General features: G+C 33.7%; 1 protein-coding gene across 8 annotated transcripts; it reads right to left on the bottom strand.

Moving 5' to 3' along the window:
• Positions 1-2,352: 2,352 nt before the first annotated feature.
• LOC114279311 (uncharacterized) lies at positions 2,353-10,866 on the bottom strand. 8 transcript variants are annotated; one of them, XM_082880933.1, is made up of 9 exons: positions 10,640-10,866; positions 7,201-7,265; positions 6,817-6,881; positions 6,686-6,744; positions 6,032-6,186; positions 5,502-5,726; positions 5,138-5,383; positions 3,317-3,374; positions 2,353-2,530 (listed from the first exon to the last, which is right to left on the bottom strand). In XM_082880933.1, exons 1-7 carry the CDS (start codon positions 10,806-10,808, stop codon positions 5,189-5,191), a joined length of 933 nt encoding a protein of 310 aa, XP_082737059.1. In that variant the 5' UTR covers positions 10,809-10,866; the 3' UTR covers positions 2,353-2,530; positions 3,317-3,374; positions 5,138-5,188. The 8 variants fall into 8 exon arrangements, with proteins under 8 accessions (XP_082737059.1, XP_082737070.1, XP_082737075.1 ...); XM_082880944.1 differs by lacking the exon at positions 3,317-3,374 and having other exon boundaries at positions 5,502-5,602; positions 5,672-5,726; XM_082880949.1 differs by lacking the exon at positions 3,317-3,374 and adding an exon at positions 7,031-7,097 and having other exon boundaries at positions 10,640-10,778.
• Between the last annotated feature and the right edge of the window lie 12,092 nt (positions 10,867-22,958).

The raw sequence follows: 22,958 nt of genomic DNA, 5'->3' as shown, positions 1-22,958 counted from the left end.
TGAAGCCCTTTCCCTTCGAACGGTCGATCATCGCTGCCGCCCAAGCTGTCTTATCGCCGAAGAGAGAGCAGCGTTTCTAAGTTGAAATCTCGCTGCTGCCGAAGAATGAAAATCATGGAGAGTGACGAGGGGTTTACCTATCTTGGAAAAATAAAAAAAAGTGGGAATTTTGAGGGGGAACTTTCCACCGCCTCAATTTTTAGAGACAGATCACCAAAAAAAAAAAAAAAAAACAAAAAAAAAACAATTTTTATTTTTTATTTTTTAAAAAAATTAAAACTAATTTGAGAAGTATAAAAATCAACAATATATTTTTAAAATTTTAAAAATGATTTATGACCTCCTCAAAGATAAAATATACAAAAATAATAAGTAACTTTTTTTCACCAATTTTTTTTGTTTTTGTTTTTGTTTTTTTGTTTTTTTTTTTGTTTTTTTTTGTTTTTTAGAAAAAAAAAATTATGAAATAAGTTATTGAAAATAAAACCAAACATATTGAAATTGATATTCTAACCACATTCTTTGAAAAAGTTTAGATTATCTCAAATTAGCCATCTCAACTTAAGAGTGTGTCTGGGCTTGATTGGTTCATTTTGTGATTTAATTCGATGATCACTTTAATTTTTCAATTCAATAACTAGAATATTTAAAACTCTTTATATTAATACGGGTCTATGTACTATATAAATAATATATGTTGCATATATAATCATATGGTGTTATGGAGGCGTAGTTGAAAGAGGGTGTTGTATAAGGTTTATAGTGTGGGAGATTGATGTGGTTCAAATCTCCACAAGAGCATAGTGTAATTTTTTTTTTCACGAAATCACTTTTGGCGACTAAAAGGTTTGGTCGTCGATTCCTTGAGTATTGGCCACTAAAACATTGTTCGGTTAATGTATAATTTCAAAAAAACATAATTGACTATTGGCTACCAATAATTTAGTAGCCAAATATTGGCCCTTTGCCGACCAACTAAAATTTAGTAACTAAAAGGTAGGTTTTGCCGACTAAATAAAATAGTAGCCAAATGTTTCACTTTCAGCGACCAAACACACGTTTAGTCGCTAAAACATTCGCCGACAAGGTTTAGGCGACTAAGTTGGCGACAAAAAATTTTAGTCGTTGATTGGTTTTGGCGATTAATATTTTGGTCGGCGAAACTGTTATTTCTTGTAGTGATAATATTATCTATTATACTTTATTTTCATTCGTTTAGTGATTTATTATTTTTTATTAAATAATTATTGTTATTTTTTTTTACAGGAATTATGCCATCTTTCTTTATTGGCTCCCTTATTTTTCAACTGGAAAGATAGGGTAAGGTGGTTCAATATTGTAGAAAAATTCTCAAAGCAGAATTTTCAATATTTTAAAACCACCTTAATATTTGATGGAAATAAGGTAGCACAACCAAAGAAAGTAGGACAAAAGAGAAAGAGGAAGCCCGAATTGAATAAAGGATATTCCATGCCTAAAATGGCAGGTTGGGATGCTAAGGTAGAAGCCTTAGATGAGGAAGACCCTGTTAGACATCTTTTTGAGCATGGGGTATGTTAGAGCTACCGTGAATCGGGAGGCATCTATTGGATTTGCAGAAATGCCCTGCACCATTATGGTGAACATGTAATACCATAGTATTTTATATTTTAGTTTTTATTTATATATTAATTTTTATTATTTAGGTAGCATGTTAATTTCTTTTAATAGATTTTTTGGAATAATTCTTTTAATAGGTTAAACCAAGTGAAAAGGACGCCGATCAAATGGCTATGGAGGATTTTCTGCGATTATTCCCAGAAGCTATACCATCACTACTACAAATACAGATAAAGATCACACTTTTTTTGTGTGATGTATGTTTTTTAGTCACACCTTTTAAGTTTTATTAAAGTGTGGTCTTTGGGAGTGTGATTAAAAGGGGTCATTTTTAATCACACTTTTTAGGTGTCATTAAAAAATGCTTTCATCACATCTTTAAAGTGTGATTAAAAATATTTAGATCACACCTTTTAAGTGTGATTAAAAACATTTAGATCACAATTTTTAAGTGTGATTAAAAATATTTAGATCACACCTTTTAAGTGTGATTAAAAACATTTAGATCACAATTTTTAAGTGTGATTAAAAATATTTAGATCACACCTTTTAAGTGTGATTAAAAACATTTAGATCACACCTTTTAAGTGTGATTAATAACATTTAGATCACATCTTTTAAGTGTGATTAATAACTAATAAAACTAATAATAAAAAAAATCAACATATTTGAAGAATAATCAATATTATTTTATACGCGCATTTCAAGAACGTAATACACACTATGGACTATACTTTGAATCACAACCACATATTAAATAAAATAACGTCATATTTCATAAATGAAAATTAAATATGTTCAAAAATATATACAAAGGAATTAAATAAAAAATTTTAAACCATGCTTACATATATTAAAAAATGAAAAAACTTAAAAAACTAAATTCTTGAATTCTTTGACCATATTTTGCATCTCTCCAAGAATTTCTAACCTGAAAAATGAAAACACAAATTAATTCAGAAACCGCTAGAAGCATATGAATCACTACAAGAAATAACACTTTTGCCAACCAAAAAATTGGTCGCTAAAAGCCCATTTTTAGTCGGCAAAAATTGTCCGCAACCAATTTTTTTGATCGCTACTTTGGTCGCCAATTGAGGGTCGACAAAAGTAATTTGCGACCAAAATTTTGGTTGGTCGGGAAAAGTTAGATTTGACGACTAAATTTTTGGTCGCTAAATATGTCATTACAGCGACTAATCCATTTCGTCGCTAAAACACTTTGGTCGCAAAAAGTGATATTTTCCCGACCAAATATCTTAGTCGCCAATTGAGATATTCCATGACCAAAAAGTTTGGTCGCAAATTATCATATTCAGCGACCAAAAAATTTGGTCGCCAATTGTGACATTCCACGACCAAAAATAACAATGAACAGATATAAAATAAACAGATGAGATGTTGAAGAGTGAAGCTGAACAGATATAAAATAACAATGAACCCTTAAAATTCTCACACAGTGCTTATGATAATCAGAGGTCATATTCCCATCTCCTTGTCAAAGTTTCGATACTTAAGAAGCTACAAGATGTATGTTTCGCTACTAGATCTGGTCAAAAATGATTTTAATGGAGAGAGATTACGACACTTTAACTGTTGTGCATGTTCATGTCTGTATCCAGTGAATATGCCTATTTTGATGCCTATGTTTATTGGTAGTGTCAACAAAACTATTCATGTTATATACACATTCTACCAGTTGAATAGAATTGCTTACATGGCACAACTTTAGGGGTTCTTTTGAAGCCAGAAAGTGCATGTCATACTCCATGTCACTGCAGAAGATGCATATATAACAAGAAGTTTTACTGTGTTACGTGTATTAAGATGTATTGATCCATGAGCAAATTAATGTAATAGTCTAAAAACTTGATTTTAACAGAAAGCTCTATGAGAGAGAATTATCAGACTAAGCCACACTAAAGTTACTCTAAAATACCAACCAAGTACTGCCAAAACAATCATTGTTGAACCTAAATTCAAAGGACATATTTTCCCAGTTTCTTAATAAGCCACAAGCTATATGTTAATAAGCTACTAACAAAACCAACTTATTTAGAAAAAGAACTCAAACCACCAAAAAAAAAAATTAAAAAAAAAAAACAAGATTATTCATCTTAAAGGATGGCATGGAGCCGGTTTGAGTGAGTGCATGTCATACTCCATGTCACTGCAGATGGCGTACATATACATAACAAGAAGTTTTACTTATGTACAAAGATGAGAACTTGAGAAAATTATGTAATAGTCTAACGAACTAGATTTTAACAGAAAGTTCTACGAAAGTTCTATGAGGAGAGTTATACCAAACTGTAACTACAATGGATTTGCTTTTAAAAAAAACTCTCTTAGTACCGCACAAAACAATCACTGTTGAACCCAAATTCAAAGGTTATGTGCTCCCATTCCCTTTTTATTATTATTATTATTATTTATTTTTTAGATAGGGAGTATACAAGCTATCTTAATAAATCTTTTATTTTAATAAAATCAAGATCTCGGTTGCATTATTTTTTATTGATTTTATTTATAATTTTTATGTTTGTAATGTTTATTTTATAATCATCTTCATTATTGATTAATTTGTTATTAATGATTTTTTAATAATTTATATTAATACATTTATTTATTTTATTACAACAATAGTATCTTTTATTTATTTATTTATTATTGATTAATTTGTTATTAATACTTTAATTTAAATAGAATATATTCTCTTACTTGAGACCATAGTTATATGTTAATTAAAAGATACTGGTACACACTATTTTACACATCCATAGTTATGTGTGAGTATAAAATAGTGTTTCAAAATCTAGACACCTTAACAACTATTATCTAAACTGACTCATCATTTCAACATTTTGATTGAAAAAACGTATCAACAAATTTTGATTAAAAAAAAAGTATCAGCATCATTAGCTTTATATCAACAGAAAACATTGCACAGCTTCTTAACGCATGGAAAGGCGTTTCAAACGAAAGATTTGGATTTTAAAATGGAATGAGGCCGGCAGAATGGTACCGCACACACGAGTTCCAAGCTATCGATTAGTTAGTGTGTCCCCCCACGTAAGACCGACAACACCACACCAATCAACGGTTTGGATCCCAACACAGATTATAAAGGCAAGCAATATGACAAAAACCAATCAAATAACCGAATTAGTCTTTCTATTCCTAGAACAACTGCTAATAAATAGGATCAAAATAATAGCTGAGAACAACTATAGGTCAAAAGAATACCAATCAAATCGTTGATAACTGAACAAACTTTAAAAATGACAGAAAAGTCTAAACAAACAGAAAATAAAAATAATAATCCTAATACCAATTCCCAGATCTTCAAACTCTCTCCATACCAAGTCCCTACCCTAAAAAGTATTTCAGCAACCAATTTGCCACCCCCCACAAAAATGAAACAGATCCTAGAAATTTTAGGAGAAAACCCCACAATCGCAGCTCATGAACCCTAAAAATAAATAACACTAGGCCTCTACAAATGCATATGCATATATTAAAGAAGAAATGTATATACCATGCCAAATTGGGCTCGCTTCTTTCGTTCAAGGACAATGAGCCGAGCTGATCACCAACATTGGGTCCCGATGATGCTAAATGGAGGACATCCAAAGCCTCGGAAACTTTCTTCTTCAAAGCATCTGGAGCCTCGATAAGATGGAGAACCTCGGTTTGGTCCATCTCCAGCAACATGCCTGCCACTTTTCCAGCATGGGTCAGGCTCAACCCTCTCCACTAGAGGAAATAGCTGTTCCCCTAACATCTGTCATTTTGACAACAAGGCCATTGCAAACATTCAGAATCAAGAACCAACATTTTAAGTAGTTTTCAGATTTTATGCCATGGAAGCTGAAATGAAGAGACAAGATTAAAAAACTCACCATGCGCTGATTCTCTGGCGTAGCAGAAGCCAGAGCAGAAGCAAGTGTTGACAGAGGCACTGGCCCAGGATAATGAACATCCAATGGAGTCGTTGACATTCCTGAAACATCAAAAGGCAATGGCATCATTGGAGCCATGAGACCTTGAGGAACAATAGATGGGTCCATACCATTTCGTGTGCTGGCCACATATCTTACGCCTTGGTTGGTGTTTCGATGCATCAACTAATTTAAAATGACAACAAAAATACATACAACACCATTAGAGAGATCATGAAATTCAAAAGAAGAACACAATAGTCTTAACAGACATGGGACAAAGACATTCGTAAATCAGTCACTGGGAATTCTTGCTAAAGTTTTTTTATATCAGCCTTCCAACAAAGCTGGAATTTTTAAAAATTACAAAGTGTATGTCATGTTCAATCTAATTCCAAGGCCAAAGACCCTTGATTATATAAATGCATAAAGCATAAGGAGGAAGAAATGAAAAACAACGCTTGGAGACAACATAGAGAACAATAATGTACCTGCTGATGCTGGTGCTGCATCTGTAGAGGATTCCCACCTCTCCTTGCTCCGACATGCTGTCCGATTTGTCCTTTTTGCCTATTCAAGTTGCCAAATATCTCCCTATTCCACTCCTTTACCTTCTCCTTGATTAATTTCAACTTCCTCAAAACAACTATAAATAAATATTATAAAATGGGTCCATTCGCATGGTTTTCTTTGTTGCAAACTTGCAATACTAACAATTCAAGCTCAAAGCTGCATATGTTTCCAATTTTGAGTGATCATCTACATCTTCTAAAAATTTCTACCCCATCCAGTATGTCACATGAAGATGTAAGGGCAATAATCTCATTGATTTTTTTTTCTTTTCCCCAAGGTCCCCTTGATGAAGAAAACATGACAGCTAAGTAATTTCATATACATTTACAATAATACAGTGGTGACGCAGTGCAGCACGCACATGATCCATAAGGCATAGTAACAGGACTTTAATTCAAACATTTGGCATCCACATCCTATACACCAAATAACAAGTTATTTGGTTCAGAAGACAAGGCAGGGACATGATACACATGAAGCAATGCATCACGTATGTAGCCTAGAATGCATGCTGAGAAAACGTCAAATTCAATTTTTAGCATCATGTAAACCAAACAAAACAGATCAAGAACCTGGATAACCCACTGTAGAAAAACACAAAGCGAAGCTCCACAAGATATAAGAATTCCACCTAAATAAAGCAGTAAACATTAACATGAACATAGTTTGCAACTATATACAGCATTTAAACATAGTCTCTTACATGCCAAATAACATATCACCAGTCTGGAAAGCATTTAATTGCCTTGCAAAAGCATATGTAAAGCACTGTAATAATGATTAGATAGTAGTTACATTCACATTCTTGAGTGTTAACACAACAAGATTCTCTATCTACTAAGATCATTTTTCAGGTTTAAAATAAGAATTTGGAAGGTAAAATAGTGAGTAGCCAAAAATGTTGGAGGATAACTCACACTAGCAATAATGAGCATGCTAGAGAAAACAAGGCTAACAGAGGGAAGGATGTTATTTCCTTCTGCACTGAGAGCAAGGATTAAACTTGGTTATTAGATCTTTGCACAAGAATTGCATAACCGCCAAATTATTAACAAATCAAAATGCAATTACAGCATATAGTACTTGCCTCATATATCCAAAACCAAGACCAATAGGGCCAGCAAGAACTATGCAGGGAATCATTATTTTCACCTGACAATGAAAAGAAAGCAAGCTAATCATAACGAAGTGTTGTGCGTTGGTTGGCTTATAATATGCAATTTCACAAAATTATTATCATAAAAATTACAGTTTAATTATGCAATTTCTTGGTTGGCTTATAATATAATTAACATCAAATTAAAATATGTTAAGAGGCATGTTGAATTAGCAACACAGATGGGCTACCACAGAAAATCCAGGCATGACCAAAGTTATTGGTTGCTCATAAGAAGTTAACATGTGCAAACTTATCTATTTCCCTCACAGTTTGTGATCTTATTATAAATGCTTAATATCATTATTATTTTACTTTATTTTGTTTAAAGAAATGTGGAAATGTATTGGGTGATACCATATTATGCTCATCTGCCGCACAGAGTTTCACCAATAAATACAGAATTACAAGCTAAGCAGTGTAAGATTGGTCTTCCTTCAATCTCCTTCAATAATTTGTTTACAGAAACAGATTGTTTAAAATAATTATTTTTTAAAAAACAGAAATTGGTTCACCAATTTTGAACAGAAATTTCAACATAAATTATGCTATAAATCAACAAATCTGAAGCAATTAACAGAAGCAATCAAGCAATTTTTTTTTTTTAAAAAATAGGCAATTTAAACAAATCTCAAGCAATCTAAAGCAAATAAATATGAAGAAAATTGAAGGGAATAAATACTTGGGGAAGGATGGAAAGAGAGAGAGTTGACTATTTGTGAAAACAAGGGAAGAGTCTCTCCTCTATCATCGTTCTTCTTCTACCATGGCCTCCTTTGTAACCCTAGACACACCGCCTTCCAAACTTCACTTTCTCTCATCCTTTTGTTTCATTACATCGTCGCTTCCTTCTTTTTCCACTCACCAAGGGCAAATGAAGCGGCGATTAGAGAAACCAAAATTGTTGGGAGTGTGCGCTAGCTATGAGGTCAGTGAAGAGGGTTGGAGAAGAGGGAGAGAAAGGTCAATTAGTGAGGGTCAATCAGTGAGTGTGAGTGAGAGAAAGGTTTAGGGTAGCAGAGTAAAGGAGGTCAGTGGTGATGAGGGATGAAGATGGAGCGAGATAGTCAATACAAAGAGACGAAAATTTCTTACTTTTAAATTTTTAATTTTAATATTTTTGGCTGAAAGTTTCACATCTTTCTGTTTTGGTACTAATTAATTTTCATTTGGCGCTTTTTTTTTTTTAATAGTACCTTTTATGACAGTAATTGCATGTCGTGAAAAGTGTAGGACCTGTTTAGTAATGTTTACGTTTTCAGTTTATATTTATAAAAATTTTATAAATTATTTTTTTGTTTATTTTTAGAAAAACATAAATTACAAATGAGTTTGGTAATTGACAAAATATTTAATAAAATTTAAAAATATAAAAAATAGTGAGAAATGGCAAGTGGTGGCAAAGTGGCGGTGGGAGACGATGGTGGAAAGTGGTGACGGTGGGTGGTGGGTAGCGGGTGGTGGTGGTGGGTGAGTGGGTGACGGTGGCGGGTGGTAGCGAGTGGGTGATGGTGGTGGTGGTGTCGGGTGGTGGTGGTGAGTGGGTGGGTGACTGTGGTGGGTGGTAGTGAGTGGGTGGTGGTGGTGGTGGTGGTGGGGGCAGGTGGGTGGCGGATGGCGGGTGGTAGTGGGTGGTGGCGGGTGGTGATGGTGGGTAGGTGGGTGACGGTGGCGAGTGGTGGGTGGTGGCGAGTAGGGGGTGGTAGCAAGTGGTGGTGGTGGTGGCGAGTGGTGGTGGCAGGTGGGTGGCGGATGACGGGTGGTAGTGGTGGTGGTGGTTGGTGGTGGATGGTGGTGGCAGGTGGGTGGCGAGTGGTGGTGGCAGGTGGTTGGCGGGTGGGTGGTGGTGGTGGGTGGTGGATGGTGGTGACAAGTGGGTGGTGAGTGGTGGTGGCGGGTAGGTGGTGGGCGATGAATGGTAGTAGCGAGTGGTGGGCGGTGGCGGGTGGATGGTAGGTGGGTGGTGGATGGTAGTGGTGGTGATGGTAGTGGTGGTGGTGGCGTTGAGGGGTGGATGGTGGTGGCGAGTGGGTGGCAGGTGGGTGGTGGTGGCGGGTGGTTATGGTAGGTGGGTGGTGAGTAGTGGTGGCAGGTGGTGGTGGTGTGGTGGTGGCGGAAGACGGTGGTGGAAAATAGTGACGGGTGGTGGCTAGTGTTGGGTGATTAAAAAAAAAAAAAAACTCAAAACTCAAAACAGAAACACATTTTTTGAGTTTACATTTTTTGGCCAAATTTATAAACTGAGACCACTGATTTATAAATAAAAAATTTACCAAACAAGTTTTTATTTGAGTTTTTAAAATTTTGGTAAATATAAACTGAAAACGTAAGTGTTACCAAACGGTACCGTAATATTTTAAACAACTTACTCTTTGTGCGTTGTGAAAAGTGTGATTTTTAACGACTAACTTTTTGTTCATCGTGAAATGTTCAATATTTTTAACGGCTGGTGTACGCGTCGTATATAGTTGATGTATTAACAGTATGCCATATGCACGTTATAGAAAGTTTTATTATTTACGGCTAACATTGCAAGCCGTAAAAAAAATTTCGTTATTAACATTCACAACCTACGCAATAGACACGTCGTGGTTGAGAAACTATTTACGACATGCAAAAAAAGCAAGTCGTAAAAGTGAGAAACTACGGCTTGCATTTACTGTATGTCGTTGATGTGAAGCCGTAAAAACCTAATTTTGTTGTAGTGATACCAACATGAATTAACATTAACATTACCTTACCATCAAGCCTGACCAGAAAAAAAAAAAAATCCTAAAAATGTATAATCCATACCCACATGAATAATCCGCCTACCGTGGATGACCTACAAACTCTGGAACAGAATTTTGAACCTCAACCTCCCCAAATCATTAACACCTAGCTTGGATTGAATGATTTCAAACACTAAGCATAACCTATAAAAATTAAAACCAGCCTAGTAGATGAAATATAGGCTTCTTAATTTGCCATATAGATTATCATGAATCTAAGGGAAACAACGCATAGATAATCAGAAAGTGTAATGATGCATATAATATACACAAAAACTAGGGCAAAAAAAAAAAGGAGTTTACAAAGAGAGCATTTTACCGTAAAAGTTTCATCATCATTTTTATTTTTCAGTGTTTGGCTAAAAATTAAAAGATAAAATAAAAATAACAAAAGTTTTCCATTGACACATTTTATTGAACATTTGACATGCAAGGAAAATGGTACGATAAGAATCATAATATCAACAAGCTATTCCAACAACAAAAAAATTCCATAAAAAATGAATGGTTCATTGGTTACAAAGAGTGCAGTGCACGTGGTTAAGGTCAACTAGCATATCAAAAGTTCATGGGGTTGGGGAAGGAATTAAAGAACTTACAGTGAATGAGAAAACATAAACCAGAGAGAGAGAAGCAGCAACAGTGAGAGGAGAAGCAGCGCTGGAAAGGCCAACGGCGGCGACTAGCAAGAGCAGCGGCGGCGCCAATCAGCAAGGAAAAGAGGAGGAGCAAGAGGGGAGATGGATAGGCGCGTTGATCAGTGGCCATCGGTGGCAGAGGCGAGATGGAGAGCCGCAAGAAACCCTAGAAAGAAATTGCCCAGCTCTTTCTCTCTCTACCAAAGCAATTTCATGAGCTTATATACAATATGGTAATAATTATTTAATATAAAAATTAAATTGAAAAATTATATATAATCACACCTGAAACCATGATGAAAATATATATAATCACACTTATTTAAAATGTGTGATTAAAAAAAAATATTATCTCACTCATTAAATTAAGTGTGATTAAAAAATCATTTTAATTTTTTTAATCACATTTATAATAAAAGTGAGATATTTTTAATTCTTCTTATGTGATCTTTAATCACATGTTAATTAGAAGGTGTGATTAAAAAATATAAATACAATCACACTTAATTGAAAAATGACATAAAAAATAAATATTATCACACTTAATCAAATCAAGTGTGATTAAAATATCAATCTAATTTTTTTTTATCACACTTCTAATAAAAGTGAGATATTTTCATTTGTTAAAGTGTGATCTAATCACACTCATTTAAAAAATGTGATTAAAAAGTAGTAGTGTATATATAATCACACTTTAATTAGAAGTTAAAAAATATATAAATAATCACACTTATTTAAAAAGTGTGATTAAAAAGTAATAGTGTATATATAATCACACTTTAATTAGAATGTGTGATTAAAGATATATATAAATAATCACACTTTAATTAGAATGTGTGATTAAAAAATATATATATAATCACACTCATTTAAAAAGTGTGATTAAAAAGTAGTAGGGTATATATAATCACACTTTAATTAGAAGGTGTGATTAAAAAATATATAAATAATCACACTTTATTAGAATGTGTGATTAAAAAATATATATATAATCACACTTATTTAAAAAGTGTGATTAAAAAGTAATAGTATATATGTAATCACACTTTAATTAGAAGGTGTGATTAAAAAAATGTATATATAATCACACTTAATTGAAAAGTGACATAAAAAACATATATTATCACATTCAATCAAATTAAGTGTGATTAAAAAATCAATTTAATTTTTTTTATCACACTTTCAATAAAAGTGAGATATTTTTTTTTTGTCAAAGTGTGATCTTTAACTATTTTTGTTGTAGTGCATGTATATTTGACAGGCTAATAAAAGCCTTTCATCCCTCGAATTCAAATTTTCAGTGAGTGTTACTAATGTTGTATGTGCATAAATACATTATTGATTTTTATTTTCATTTATTTAAAATTATTATTATTGTTATTTTGTTTTGTAGGAAAGATTTGGCGACTTACCTGAAAGAGGCATTTATAGTAGTTTGAAGCAATGTAAGTTTCAAACTTTGTTTCGAGTAATATATTTATTTTTATGTGTTTTTGTTAATAAGTGCATTTGTTAAGAATTTATTTATTAACTTAATTACCCCACTATTATAAAGATTGAGAGAAGTCAAAGTGTCATAGCATCTCTTAGTGAAAATAACATGACATGAAAGTAAGTAATGATCATTAAACAGGTTATCTGTATCAACTTCATGTTATATAAGTTTGACCCGTTTAATATTTATGTTATCGGGTTATGTAATTTGTTTTTATTTGTATTAAAAAACAATAAATCCTAACCAGCTAATTTCATATACGATTCAAATCAAGATATTGTGTTGTGTCGAAAATTTTCACCATTAAGTGGTAAGTAGATGGCCATATTTTGTAGCAAAAGGTAAGCTCATTGATAAGTAGTGAGATATTATATGCTACGTGAAATTATTTTCAATTTTAAGTGAACAACAAAGTCTTTTTATTTTTATTTTTTTAATTATTAAAGATGGGAAGCAGTTTTATTTTAATATCTAAGAAAATTTCATTTTTTATTTGATTTTAATCATTGCCAATTAATAATTAATTTTTTTTTTCATATTCACGTCTACCGGTTAAAAACGATTTTTTTTTTTAAAATTATAATATAAAAAATTTATTTTTTTTTCTAGATAAAAAAAATGTCCGTTATAATTGTTTTCAAAAATCTCATTTTATATATGAAAAAAATAATATTTTAATTATTCATAAAAGTACTATACAATTAATCATTCTTTAAACGGTAGTGCTACATGCACCAATTAGTGTACTAACTAGTTATAAATATTCATATCATAACTAATATTGGTACACTAGTTAGTACATTAATTGGTACATATAGCATTATTTTTCTTTAAAACTGGGGTTATAGTTGTCCCATTAGTAAACTAATTGTAAATATTTAAAAATACCGCTTGGTTGCCATTTATGATTAACTATTTTCTATAAAAGCATAGTAAAAGTTAGTAGTTAATGCATTCTTAATAAATGTCTATATGACACTTATTAACAAAATCCATTTTTTATTTGTATGGGTACTTGTTAAAGTTTTTCGCTTTTGAGATTGTTCAAATACTTCTTAGTATAATGTTGATTTGTTTTGTCATTAGGTTTTGTCTTTGGTGAGAGGTGCATTGGACAGGGTGGCCTTGAGAGTCAGGATTTTGGTGATGATCACAACTTCTTGATATATTTTTCTTAACAGTAGCTGGTATTTTTTATTTTGGATTTTTCATGTTGAACAAGTTACATATTTGGATTTTTTCTTACGAATGTTATTGACTCTCTCACCGTTTTTGATTAAATACTTGCAAGTGATATGCAATATTTAGAAATTGTTCTTCATGATAGGCAAAAATTGATTATGTTGTCCTTCTAAGGAAAAATTTAGACTTCAACACATTTATGATATTAGTGCCATTCTTATACTCCACAGGATGATCTTTCATTTATATTTGAATATTACCACTCTAAAATATTTATATAAGCAAAATAAACTTTCTTTTTTTGTGTAATCATTTTTTGTTTTTTTCTCAGCTACTTTTCAGTAGAGTATTATGTTAGCACAATAAAAACTGTACTTTCTGTGGGAGTATATATGGGGTATTTATTTATTGTCTTAAATTTTTTAATGTAGCGTTTTTATGGTAACTTATTTATCTATAAAGTACCGTTCTTCTATCATGATTTTTCTTAATAATATTTCAATAATCGTCAAAGTTATAAAATATAAATTTATGTAAAATTAAAAAAATTACATTTATCTTATCTTAATTTATTTCTCTCAAATTAATTCTCGCTTGCCTAATTTATTTTCACATTAAATAATTTTTTTATGTCAAGAATATAATATAAAATAGCACTGTTGTAATGAGTGCTTTTTACTGCATTATATTGTTTTAATATTATATCTAAATTGTATAATGTTAGAGTTGCTCGTATAAAGTTAAATACATTGCTCATAAAGTCTAAAATCCAAGAACATTTACCCTCAAATTTCAAGTCCACTGTTATAACAATTGTTAGAGCTTGAAAACCCAGCGTCTTTGAATAAAAAAAGAAAACCCAGCATGTTATATCTACATTTTGAACACAGATTAATTCCCCACATTTAAGGTGTCACCAAACCTTTCTAGGGCCCATAATCCCGAGGACCTCCTCCCACAGCCCAACAGTATCACCCAACCCAATTACACTTGGACTACATGCAGCTACAGTCCAATATCCAGCTCTCATCTCATCCTTCAATTGCTTCTTTTCCCATCCACAATACCGGTCATTCTATTTGAACCTAAAAAAATCTCGGTGTGCTTAACTCAAATTTAAAAATTTTAATTTTTATTATATTTTAATATAATTTTACTAATATAAACAACATATTAAATTTTAAGATAATATATATATATATATATTTTCATGGCACACCCTAATTAATTATACGTATTCTATCTATTCAAATATCTGTATCTTCTTCTTTTAGCTTTAATTATTTTCTCATTTTCTTCTTTTTCACTCGAAAATTTCAATATGTCCCATCAAAACTCACCATTATTATAAATATTATTATATAGATATTTTATTTGTCTTTTTGGTGATTGTCATGTTGTGGATTCAGACTGAAAATATGTAAATAATAAAAAAAAAAAATGGCATTTTGAGCAATTGCAACAAAATTGCTCCCTTCGGGAAGTGTAAAGATAAATAAATAAAACATATTTTCAAACACCAAAAAAAAAAAAACAACTTAGATGATGCATAGATATTGGATGGCAAAATGCCAATACAAGGAGTAAATCTATCCCAAATTCACTTTTTCGAGGAAAACTGATCAAGAAAGAGGGCTAACGAACACACACACACATAACCAAATTCACTATGGATGACGGTGGATGGTGGAGGACGATGGATGATGGTCGGTCAATGCGAACATGAAATTCAAGCTTCAAACTCGATGAATGCGAAGGCGAAGGCGAAGTTCATCCTCACCTTCTCCTTCCACATCCTCCTTCGCCGTTCTCCTTTCTATGCATGTAAGTGAACAAAAAAAAAGTTTTTTAAAAGGGTTTTCAAAAGTAATTTTTAGATTTTTTAATTTGTTTTATTTGGATGTACCTTCAAAGGATAATTTGGGGGAAAAAAAGGTATATTGAGAATAAATTATAATTCTAAATAATTTACTAAGGTGTACTGAAAAATTAGGCTCACTTAATCATTTTTTTGGATATAAATAGAATTCTCCCCCACAATACCCATCAAAGAATGTGAACTCCCCAACCCTAACCACATCCCTCTTCACCATCTCAACAGCACACCTCACACTCTCTTTGGTCCCATAGTACAACCCTTTCATCACTTACTCAAACACCCCACTCCTCTCAACCCCATCACCGTTGCTGTCTTTAGGACTCACTAAAAACAACCCTTCCTTAGAAAATGTTTTTTGATAATTTTATTGTGAAAAACAATAAACATAAGCAATTTTGGATAGGACAAAGAAAACCCTTACAAAAAAGGAAAAATTACTCATAAATCCCATTTGGGGAAGGAAAAAGATCTAGACCCCCTTTCCCTCCCCCCCACTCCCTTGACTCCCTCTCTCTCTGATTAGTCAGATTTTTATTTTTATTTATTTATTTTTCCTTCTCCTCCAATCACCACCCGCCACGTGTGTGTGGAAGTGGTAGGGGTGGTGATTGGAGGGGGTCTCTATCAAAGCCCTTTGGGGAAATGTTAGTCCATTTAGTCCTACATGTTTTTTTATAAACCAATTAGTCCTTTTTTATTTATAGTATGAATTATTGATTTGATTTAGTAATATTAGAGTTTACTTGTTTGCCCTTATTTGAGATTTGGTTTTGATTTTTTTTGGGATTTGGATGTATGTAGGTAAGGTATGATTACATTTCCATTTTTTTAAGGATTTGGTGGAGTGATTGTGGGGATTGTTGATGTTACTTATTTGATATTACATTATTGATGTTATCCTCCCATTGGCCCCTAACAATACTAACATTGCAAGAGATCCAAACAATCATAACAATATTAAATAAAAACAATGTGTCGGTTACACTATATACATGCATAACATCACATTTGCAATCACTGGTTACCCCCACACTTGCAAAAATAATAACATTACACAAGACCCAACCAATCATACAAACATTAACTAAAACACCATGTGTCGGTCACATTACGTACATGCACAACATCACATTTAGTGTCATTGGTAACCCCCAAAACCGCGATGTTAAAACATTACCTAAAACCCCAGATTACGCACCATTTAAACAACATCCTATTTCAAGTATCGACCTTGATGTTGTATTGTTCCATAAACAACCAAAGTAACATTGAAGACACCCATACCTGTTGCCATCGGACCAATACACGATCAATGTTGCTGCCGACGAATTGATGTGAAATCGCTGATGTTACGTCGACAACGTTAATTGCACTCTTAGATGTCCCAATGCCCATGTCGCTTCACCTTTATAAATTTTCTAGAATGAATTTTTGGATTTTCTAGGATTTTGAAGGGGTTCTATAATGTTATTTGGTGAACAAGGAATGCTAGGTGCAACGTTGCCAAATTTAGCGTCCAGCTCACACAAAATGAGGATCAACACTGCAACGTCTACAAGGAAACGTTGAAGTTCCAATTTTTGAGCTTTCGTTTTGTTCGCAATGGAGGGAAAAGGAAAATTTTGCTATAGTATGCTTTTGGGCGTTTTGGTAACTACCACATCACCTAAACACCCAATTTACCCCTCCAAACAGTCAACCCACGCGTTACATTCATGGGCTTAAGTGTAAATGACATTGACTTGGGACCTTTCAATGTACAAAATACATTGCAGAATTATATGGTTTAAATTATCTAAACTTTGGGGATATATTGGTGTTTTCCCCTACAAATAATTAGATTTTTTTGATTACTACATATATTTTCCATTTGTGATTGTCAATATTATGTCAAAAAACCATGGCATTGAAATTGTTAGAAACATTGGGGGAGAATATAATTTCAATAATGCTGTAGTAATAAATTTTGGAAACTATTTGATAGGTTAGGAAAAATATATCAATATATAGGTTAGGCAAAATTAGAGAAAATTTCAAACCTTGTAATCTGATTGTTTCCAAATACTAATACTACTAATTCATTTGAGGTCACCTAGCTTAGTTAGGATGTCCTTTGAGGACAAATTGCACTAAAATTTTGTAAATAATAAATACAAGTAATGCTACTGAAATTGTTGTATGCTTGATCATGGGTTTTTTCTGTGCTGAACATCGTAAAGCGAAGAATTACTTTTTAAAATATCTTTTCAACAAAACAGGAACATTTTTAAGCTCCATCAATATTTATCAACTTTAATGATAAACAAGTAATAGTTTTTGAGATTATTTAATTAGAAATGCAACTAATCTTGTCTCCTAAATGTGGCCAATGGGTATAATGAATGTCGCTATAAGGGCAGAGTTTCGATTTTAAATCAAATCAGAATATATCAACATGTCTGTATTACCATTGTACAAATTATTTTGAACCAGCTTCTTAGCGATGAAATAAGTATATATACAATTGCAAATAGTACTAAAATATGAGAACCTATAATCAATTTTTTTTTTTCGAATTGTGGATACTGCCAATTATAATTATTATTGTGCAAGTTTTATTTTTGTTTATTTTTTATTTTTTATTTATAAGTAATTATCAATATATAATATCATCATTAGATAATGATTAAAAAAAACATAATCCATATCATGAACATTTTGAATGGTTCCAATAGACTTCATCACTTCAAACACATCACTTTAAACAAATTACATGAGTGGGAATGAGGTTTCTTTAATTAAGATTTCACAAATGTTCATATGATTTTGAAGTATTTTGAAGTATGTGTGATTTTTTGATTTGTGAAGTTAATCTTTAAATGTTAGATTTAATAGATAAATCATGTTCTATTGATGACGGGTTATCATTCTCTAAAGTTTGATGGAAACTTGGTGAACCCTAATTCAACGGGTCAACTTTCCAAGTACACAGCCTATAGTTGAGGTGCAGCGTACAAAGTTTTCCATGATACAAATCATAAACATATTTTCAAAAAAAAAAATAATAATAATTTCATAAAATTCATGATACTAAAATGGGCAATAGATATTTGTCAAATCATTACAGGTTGGTCTGAGACAAAAAAAATAAACTATTCTTAAAAAAATTTCAAAGCTATCATTCACCGATAGTTTAAAACAAATATTTTTATTCAACAGATAATTTTTAATAAAAGATATAATCTCATCAGTTTCAAATAGAAGTAATATTACATATCCAACTCCGCCATCCTTATCAACATCCACATTCATTCCATTCTTACAAAACCCAACATCGATTTCCATTTCCTTTTTCAAACCCAACATCCATAATTTTAGGCACTGTTTTGAAATCCGGACCGGTGAGCGAACCGGAAAAGAAATCGGGTGGATGGGTCACCGGTTCAACCACCGGGTCGAAGTAGTTGAACCATGATGTAATAATTACGTCATAAATATATTAAATATATATATGTATAAATTAAAAATATATGTATAAAAATGAAAAAAAATTATTAAATTCAAAATAATAATTAGTATGTTTGGTTGAATTCAGTTTTTTGAAAACTGAGTTTTTTGTTTTTTTTTTTTCGTGTTTTTTTGTTTTTAGTGAATAGTTTTTAAATTTTAAGTAATTTTTTTTTTTTACTTTTTTAGATTCAACTTACTTAGATGAATCTAAATAGTAAAATATTTGTGAAAAAATATTTTAAAAAATTAATAAATACACAAAAATATGAAAATGTACTGATTTTTTGATTTTTTTTTTGTATTTTTTGGTATTTAGTGTATTTTTTAAATATTTTTTCACAAATATTATATTTTTAAGTGTATTTATGTTAGGTGCGTTTAAAAATTAAAAAAATTGCTTAATATATTTTAAAAATTCATTGAAAACATTAAAATACGAAAAAATAAAAAAGTAGAATTTTTTGAAAACTGTTTTCTGAAAACTGAAACCAAAAGAATTTTCAAATATCACTCACAAAGAAACAAGTTACTTAGTTGAGCAAAAATTCAATTCATCTTACATATATGTATATACATGCCAACAGTAAGCAAAATTAAACATGCACATAGATATAGACAACAATCACAATCAAATTTAAATCACAATCCGGAAACCAAAGCAAAATTAAATATGCACATACATACATATTATCTTATTATATATATATATATATATATCAAAAGACTAAACCGTCAAGTTCATATCAAGTATAAAATCAAAAAAAAAAGGAGAGAGAGAGAGAGAGTACACAATTCAGAATCGCAAAATAGCAAAAAAAGAACATTTTCATTTCCAAGATTGAGTTCAAATGGCCACCAAGTTCATTTTCCATTGAAATTTAGTGAAGCTAAATTACCTCAAAACGAAAATCTAAAGAAACCCAAAAACGATAAGCTAAAAAAACCTCATTCCAATCAACCAACAAAGGGAAACTTTTGAAAAACAAATCCAAAGCAATCAACAGCAATAGAGAAAATAGTTGCAGAAGAAAAAGAATACCTAAAATGCAGAGAGAGAGAGAGAGAGATTGAGAGATTGAGAAGAAATGAGAGTTTGAGTTCGGCGACACCCTAGAGAAGAAAGAGAGAATAACTGAAACGCTTGTGTTAGCCCTAAGATTGGGGATTTTTTGAGGGTTATATATATATTCAATAGAACCTGCGAGTTCTCAAAACCCATCCTGGGTCTCCGGGTTCATTGGTTGAACCAGCGGTCCATCCGATTCTTTCATTTTACCCCGATTTTGCTCCTAGTTCGGGTTTAATGGGTTTTCTGGACCGGAAGAAGGCCTGGTTCCCGGTTCAACCGGTTCGACCAGCCGGGCGGATCTGGGTTTGTAAACATTGATTTTAGGTCAAAACCCCTTACTCTTTAAAAATCAATTTCAAGTAAAGAAATCCACCATTTTAACATATCTTAATCATAAACACAACCCCACAACCTTTCTCAAGAACTCATTTGAAAATCTCTCTTTTGTATTTCAATTTCAAACCCTAGGTTTAACCCAAAATCTCCAAATCAGTAGATTCTTTTGAATAGCAAATAACTAAGGTAAAAATCATATCAAAGGTTGAAGAAATCCCTACCTCAAAGAGCTCAACTGAGCCCTCCAACTCTCAGCCAGACTGAGCTTAAAGAGCTCAACCAGACTAAGTTAGACAAAGTCTTAGCCAAATTGAGCCCTCCAACTCTCTGCCAGACTGAGCCTAAAGAGCTCAACCAGACTGAGTTAAACAAAGCCTCAGCCAGACTGAGCCCTCCAACTCTCAGCTAGACTGAGCCTAAAGAGCTCAGCCAGACTGAGTTAAACAAGGCCTTAGCTAGACTGAACCCTCCAACTCTCAGCTAGACTGAGTTAAACAAAGCATCAACCAGAGTGGGCCCTTCAACTCTCAGCCAGACTAAGCCTAAAGAGCTTAGCCAGACTGAGTTAAACGAAGCCTTAGCCAGACTGAGCCCTCCAACTTTCAGCCAGCCTGAGCCTAAAGAGCTCAGTCAGACTGAGTTAAGTAAAGCCTCAGCCAGACTGAACCCTCAAGCTCTTAAACAGACTGAGCCTGAAGTGCTTAGCCAGACTGATGCTCAACCAGACCAAGTCCAATAACCTCCTCTCCAGTTTCAAATTACTTCAATTTTTATATAGCCCCACCTTTCCATCACATGATTGTTTTCAAATTACCTACTTCATCATTATTTTTCCTTACAAATGATATTCTTTCTCTCAAGCGTGACATCCAACTCAAAAACATGCATTCAAACTTAACATCAAACCAAGTCTTGAAAGACAAAACAAGGCCAAACAAACAGCAGTTTTATAACTTAGCTTTCTTACAAATTACAAAATTCTTCACAAGCAGTTTCACACTTCTTATAACAATTTCTTCCAAACTTTAAAAATCTCTACACAAGCCTAAGTTAAATCTTTACAACCACACACAAAAAATATAAATCAATAAATAAAAACAAAAATACACAAAAAAATAAATACACAAGTTTGTAACCCTGCTAACGGCACAATAATATCCTCAATCCTCTCCACCTCCATCTCCTTCCTCCCCATTGGACACCAAATCTTCTTCCTCAATACCCTCATCTAGGGGGGTCTGCGCGATGTCTCATTCTCCTGGCCTTAGAAGCTTGGCGTCAATTTTTGGGAAGAGCTCTACCACCCTCCATTGGCAGCACATCCACCCGCTATCCTAATACAAGCTCAATTGATGCTTGTAAAGGTCAGACTATTGAAAGCTTTCTATTATCTCTGCCTTCGTCTGCCCCTTCACCTGCTCAGCTGCCGCCGCGTTCAAAGGATTTGCCTCCTCTCTTTCTCCCCTAGCCAGACTAGCAACTACAGCAGCATCTCTGGCTATTTGGAATTTTGACGTCTGCTTGTACAAATCCATAGTTGCCACATAGAAATCAGGGTAGGCAGCTCTCTCTGATGCCAACATTCTACTCAGCTCAGCCGACCTCCCATTCTCTTCCTCCGAAGCCCTTTTTGTGGCCGCGAGGTCCTTCTCCAACTTTGCAATTCACGCATCTGCGTCCTCCTTCTTCTTTATAGTCTGATCACGCAGTCCTTCGTTGTTGGCCAAGGCCTCCTCCAACCTCTCTTTAGCTATGGTGCAGGCTTCCTGGACCTCGCCAGTTCTCTTTTGCTTAACCGCCAAGTTAAATTCAAGCATTACTACTTCATGGTGCACTGCCCCCAATTCAGACTTGGCTTGGTTCAAATCAACAGTCATGGTCAACAACGTTGCAGCTGCTTTTGTTTGCCTGGTTGTAGCTCTCTCAGCCATGAACCCCTGCACCACTGTCAATAATTCCATATTTTTAGCATGCTTTGCATATATCAGGCCTCTGGCACACACACTTCGTGCCATTTTTTTCCATCGCGTTATCTCTGCCTTCGCCGCCTCCAATTGTGCTTTGAGGGGCTCCATATCGAGCCTCGCACTCACTCTTTTGCCCAGGAGGGTGGCCGCCAACGTCAAAGACTCCATCTGCGTTGAGCAGAAGACCTTCATCAGCTTAGCCTCCGCAAACCTAGAAACACCCCTTACGGCCGCATCTTCTATGGTGCCCAACAGATGCTCAACAGCCGCTTGCGCTGTTAGTGACACCTTTGACGACTCCCCTCCTTCAGCCGACGACCGATTGATTACAGCACTCAAGTGGTGACAAGTGGTACCCTTGCCCCCCACACTTGGGCTTCCCCTAACACTACCCCCTTGCGCAACGGTAGGGTGTCTCCTTTCTACATCATGCCTTCTCAGCCCCTCCTCTTCAACTAAATGGACGGGCTCAACACCACCCACACCTATTTTCTGCTCTGAGGGGCGATCCTCCCTCTGTAAGTCCACTATTCCTACCACAAGTGGATCATCCTCCCCTCCCTTAGTCGCCATTCCAAGCCTTGGCCCTACAATCTCCTCCACTGGTTGTTTCGCTTCCCCTTTTTCCCTTTCCCCTCTTTGCCTTCCTCACCTCCCTTGGCGCCCTCTTTTTCCTCAACACTTGGTCCATTTCCATTTTGCTCCTTGCTTTCATCGGATTTATAGGCCCTTTTAGCGGCACGAATGTTTCCTAGTCCCGTTCTTCTACACCCTTGGGATGCGATAGGATAAACCTCTTTGCGATTGGCTTTAGGGCGGGTCCCAACTCCTTCTCCTTATACCTCTCAGCCACCACCAGCACT

This window comes from Camellia sinensis, chromosome 1 (genome assembly GCF_055761805.1).
Source record: "Camellia sinensis isolate YWXY chromosome 1, ASM5576180v1, whole genome shotgun sequence".
NCBI lineage: Eukaryota > Viridiplantae > Streptophyta > Magnoliopsida > Ericales > Theaceae > Camellia > Camellia sinensis.
The sequence above is the reverse complement of the archived record's forward strand: the minus strand, read 5'-3'. Positions and strand labels throughout refer to the sequence as shown.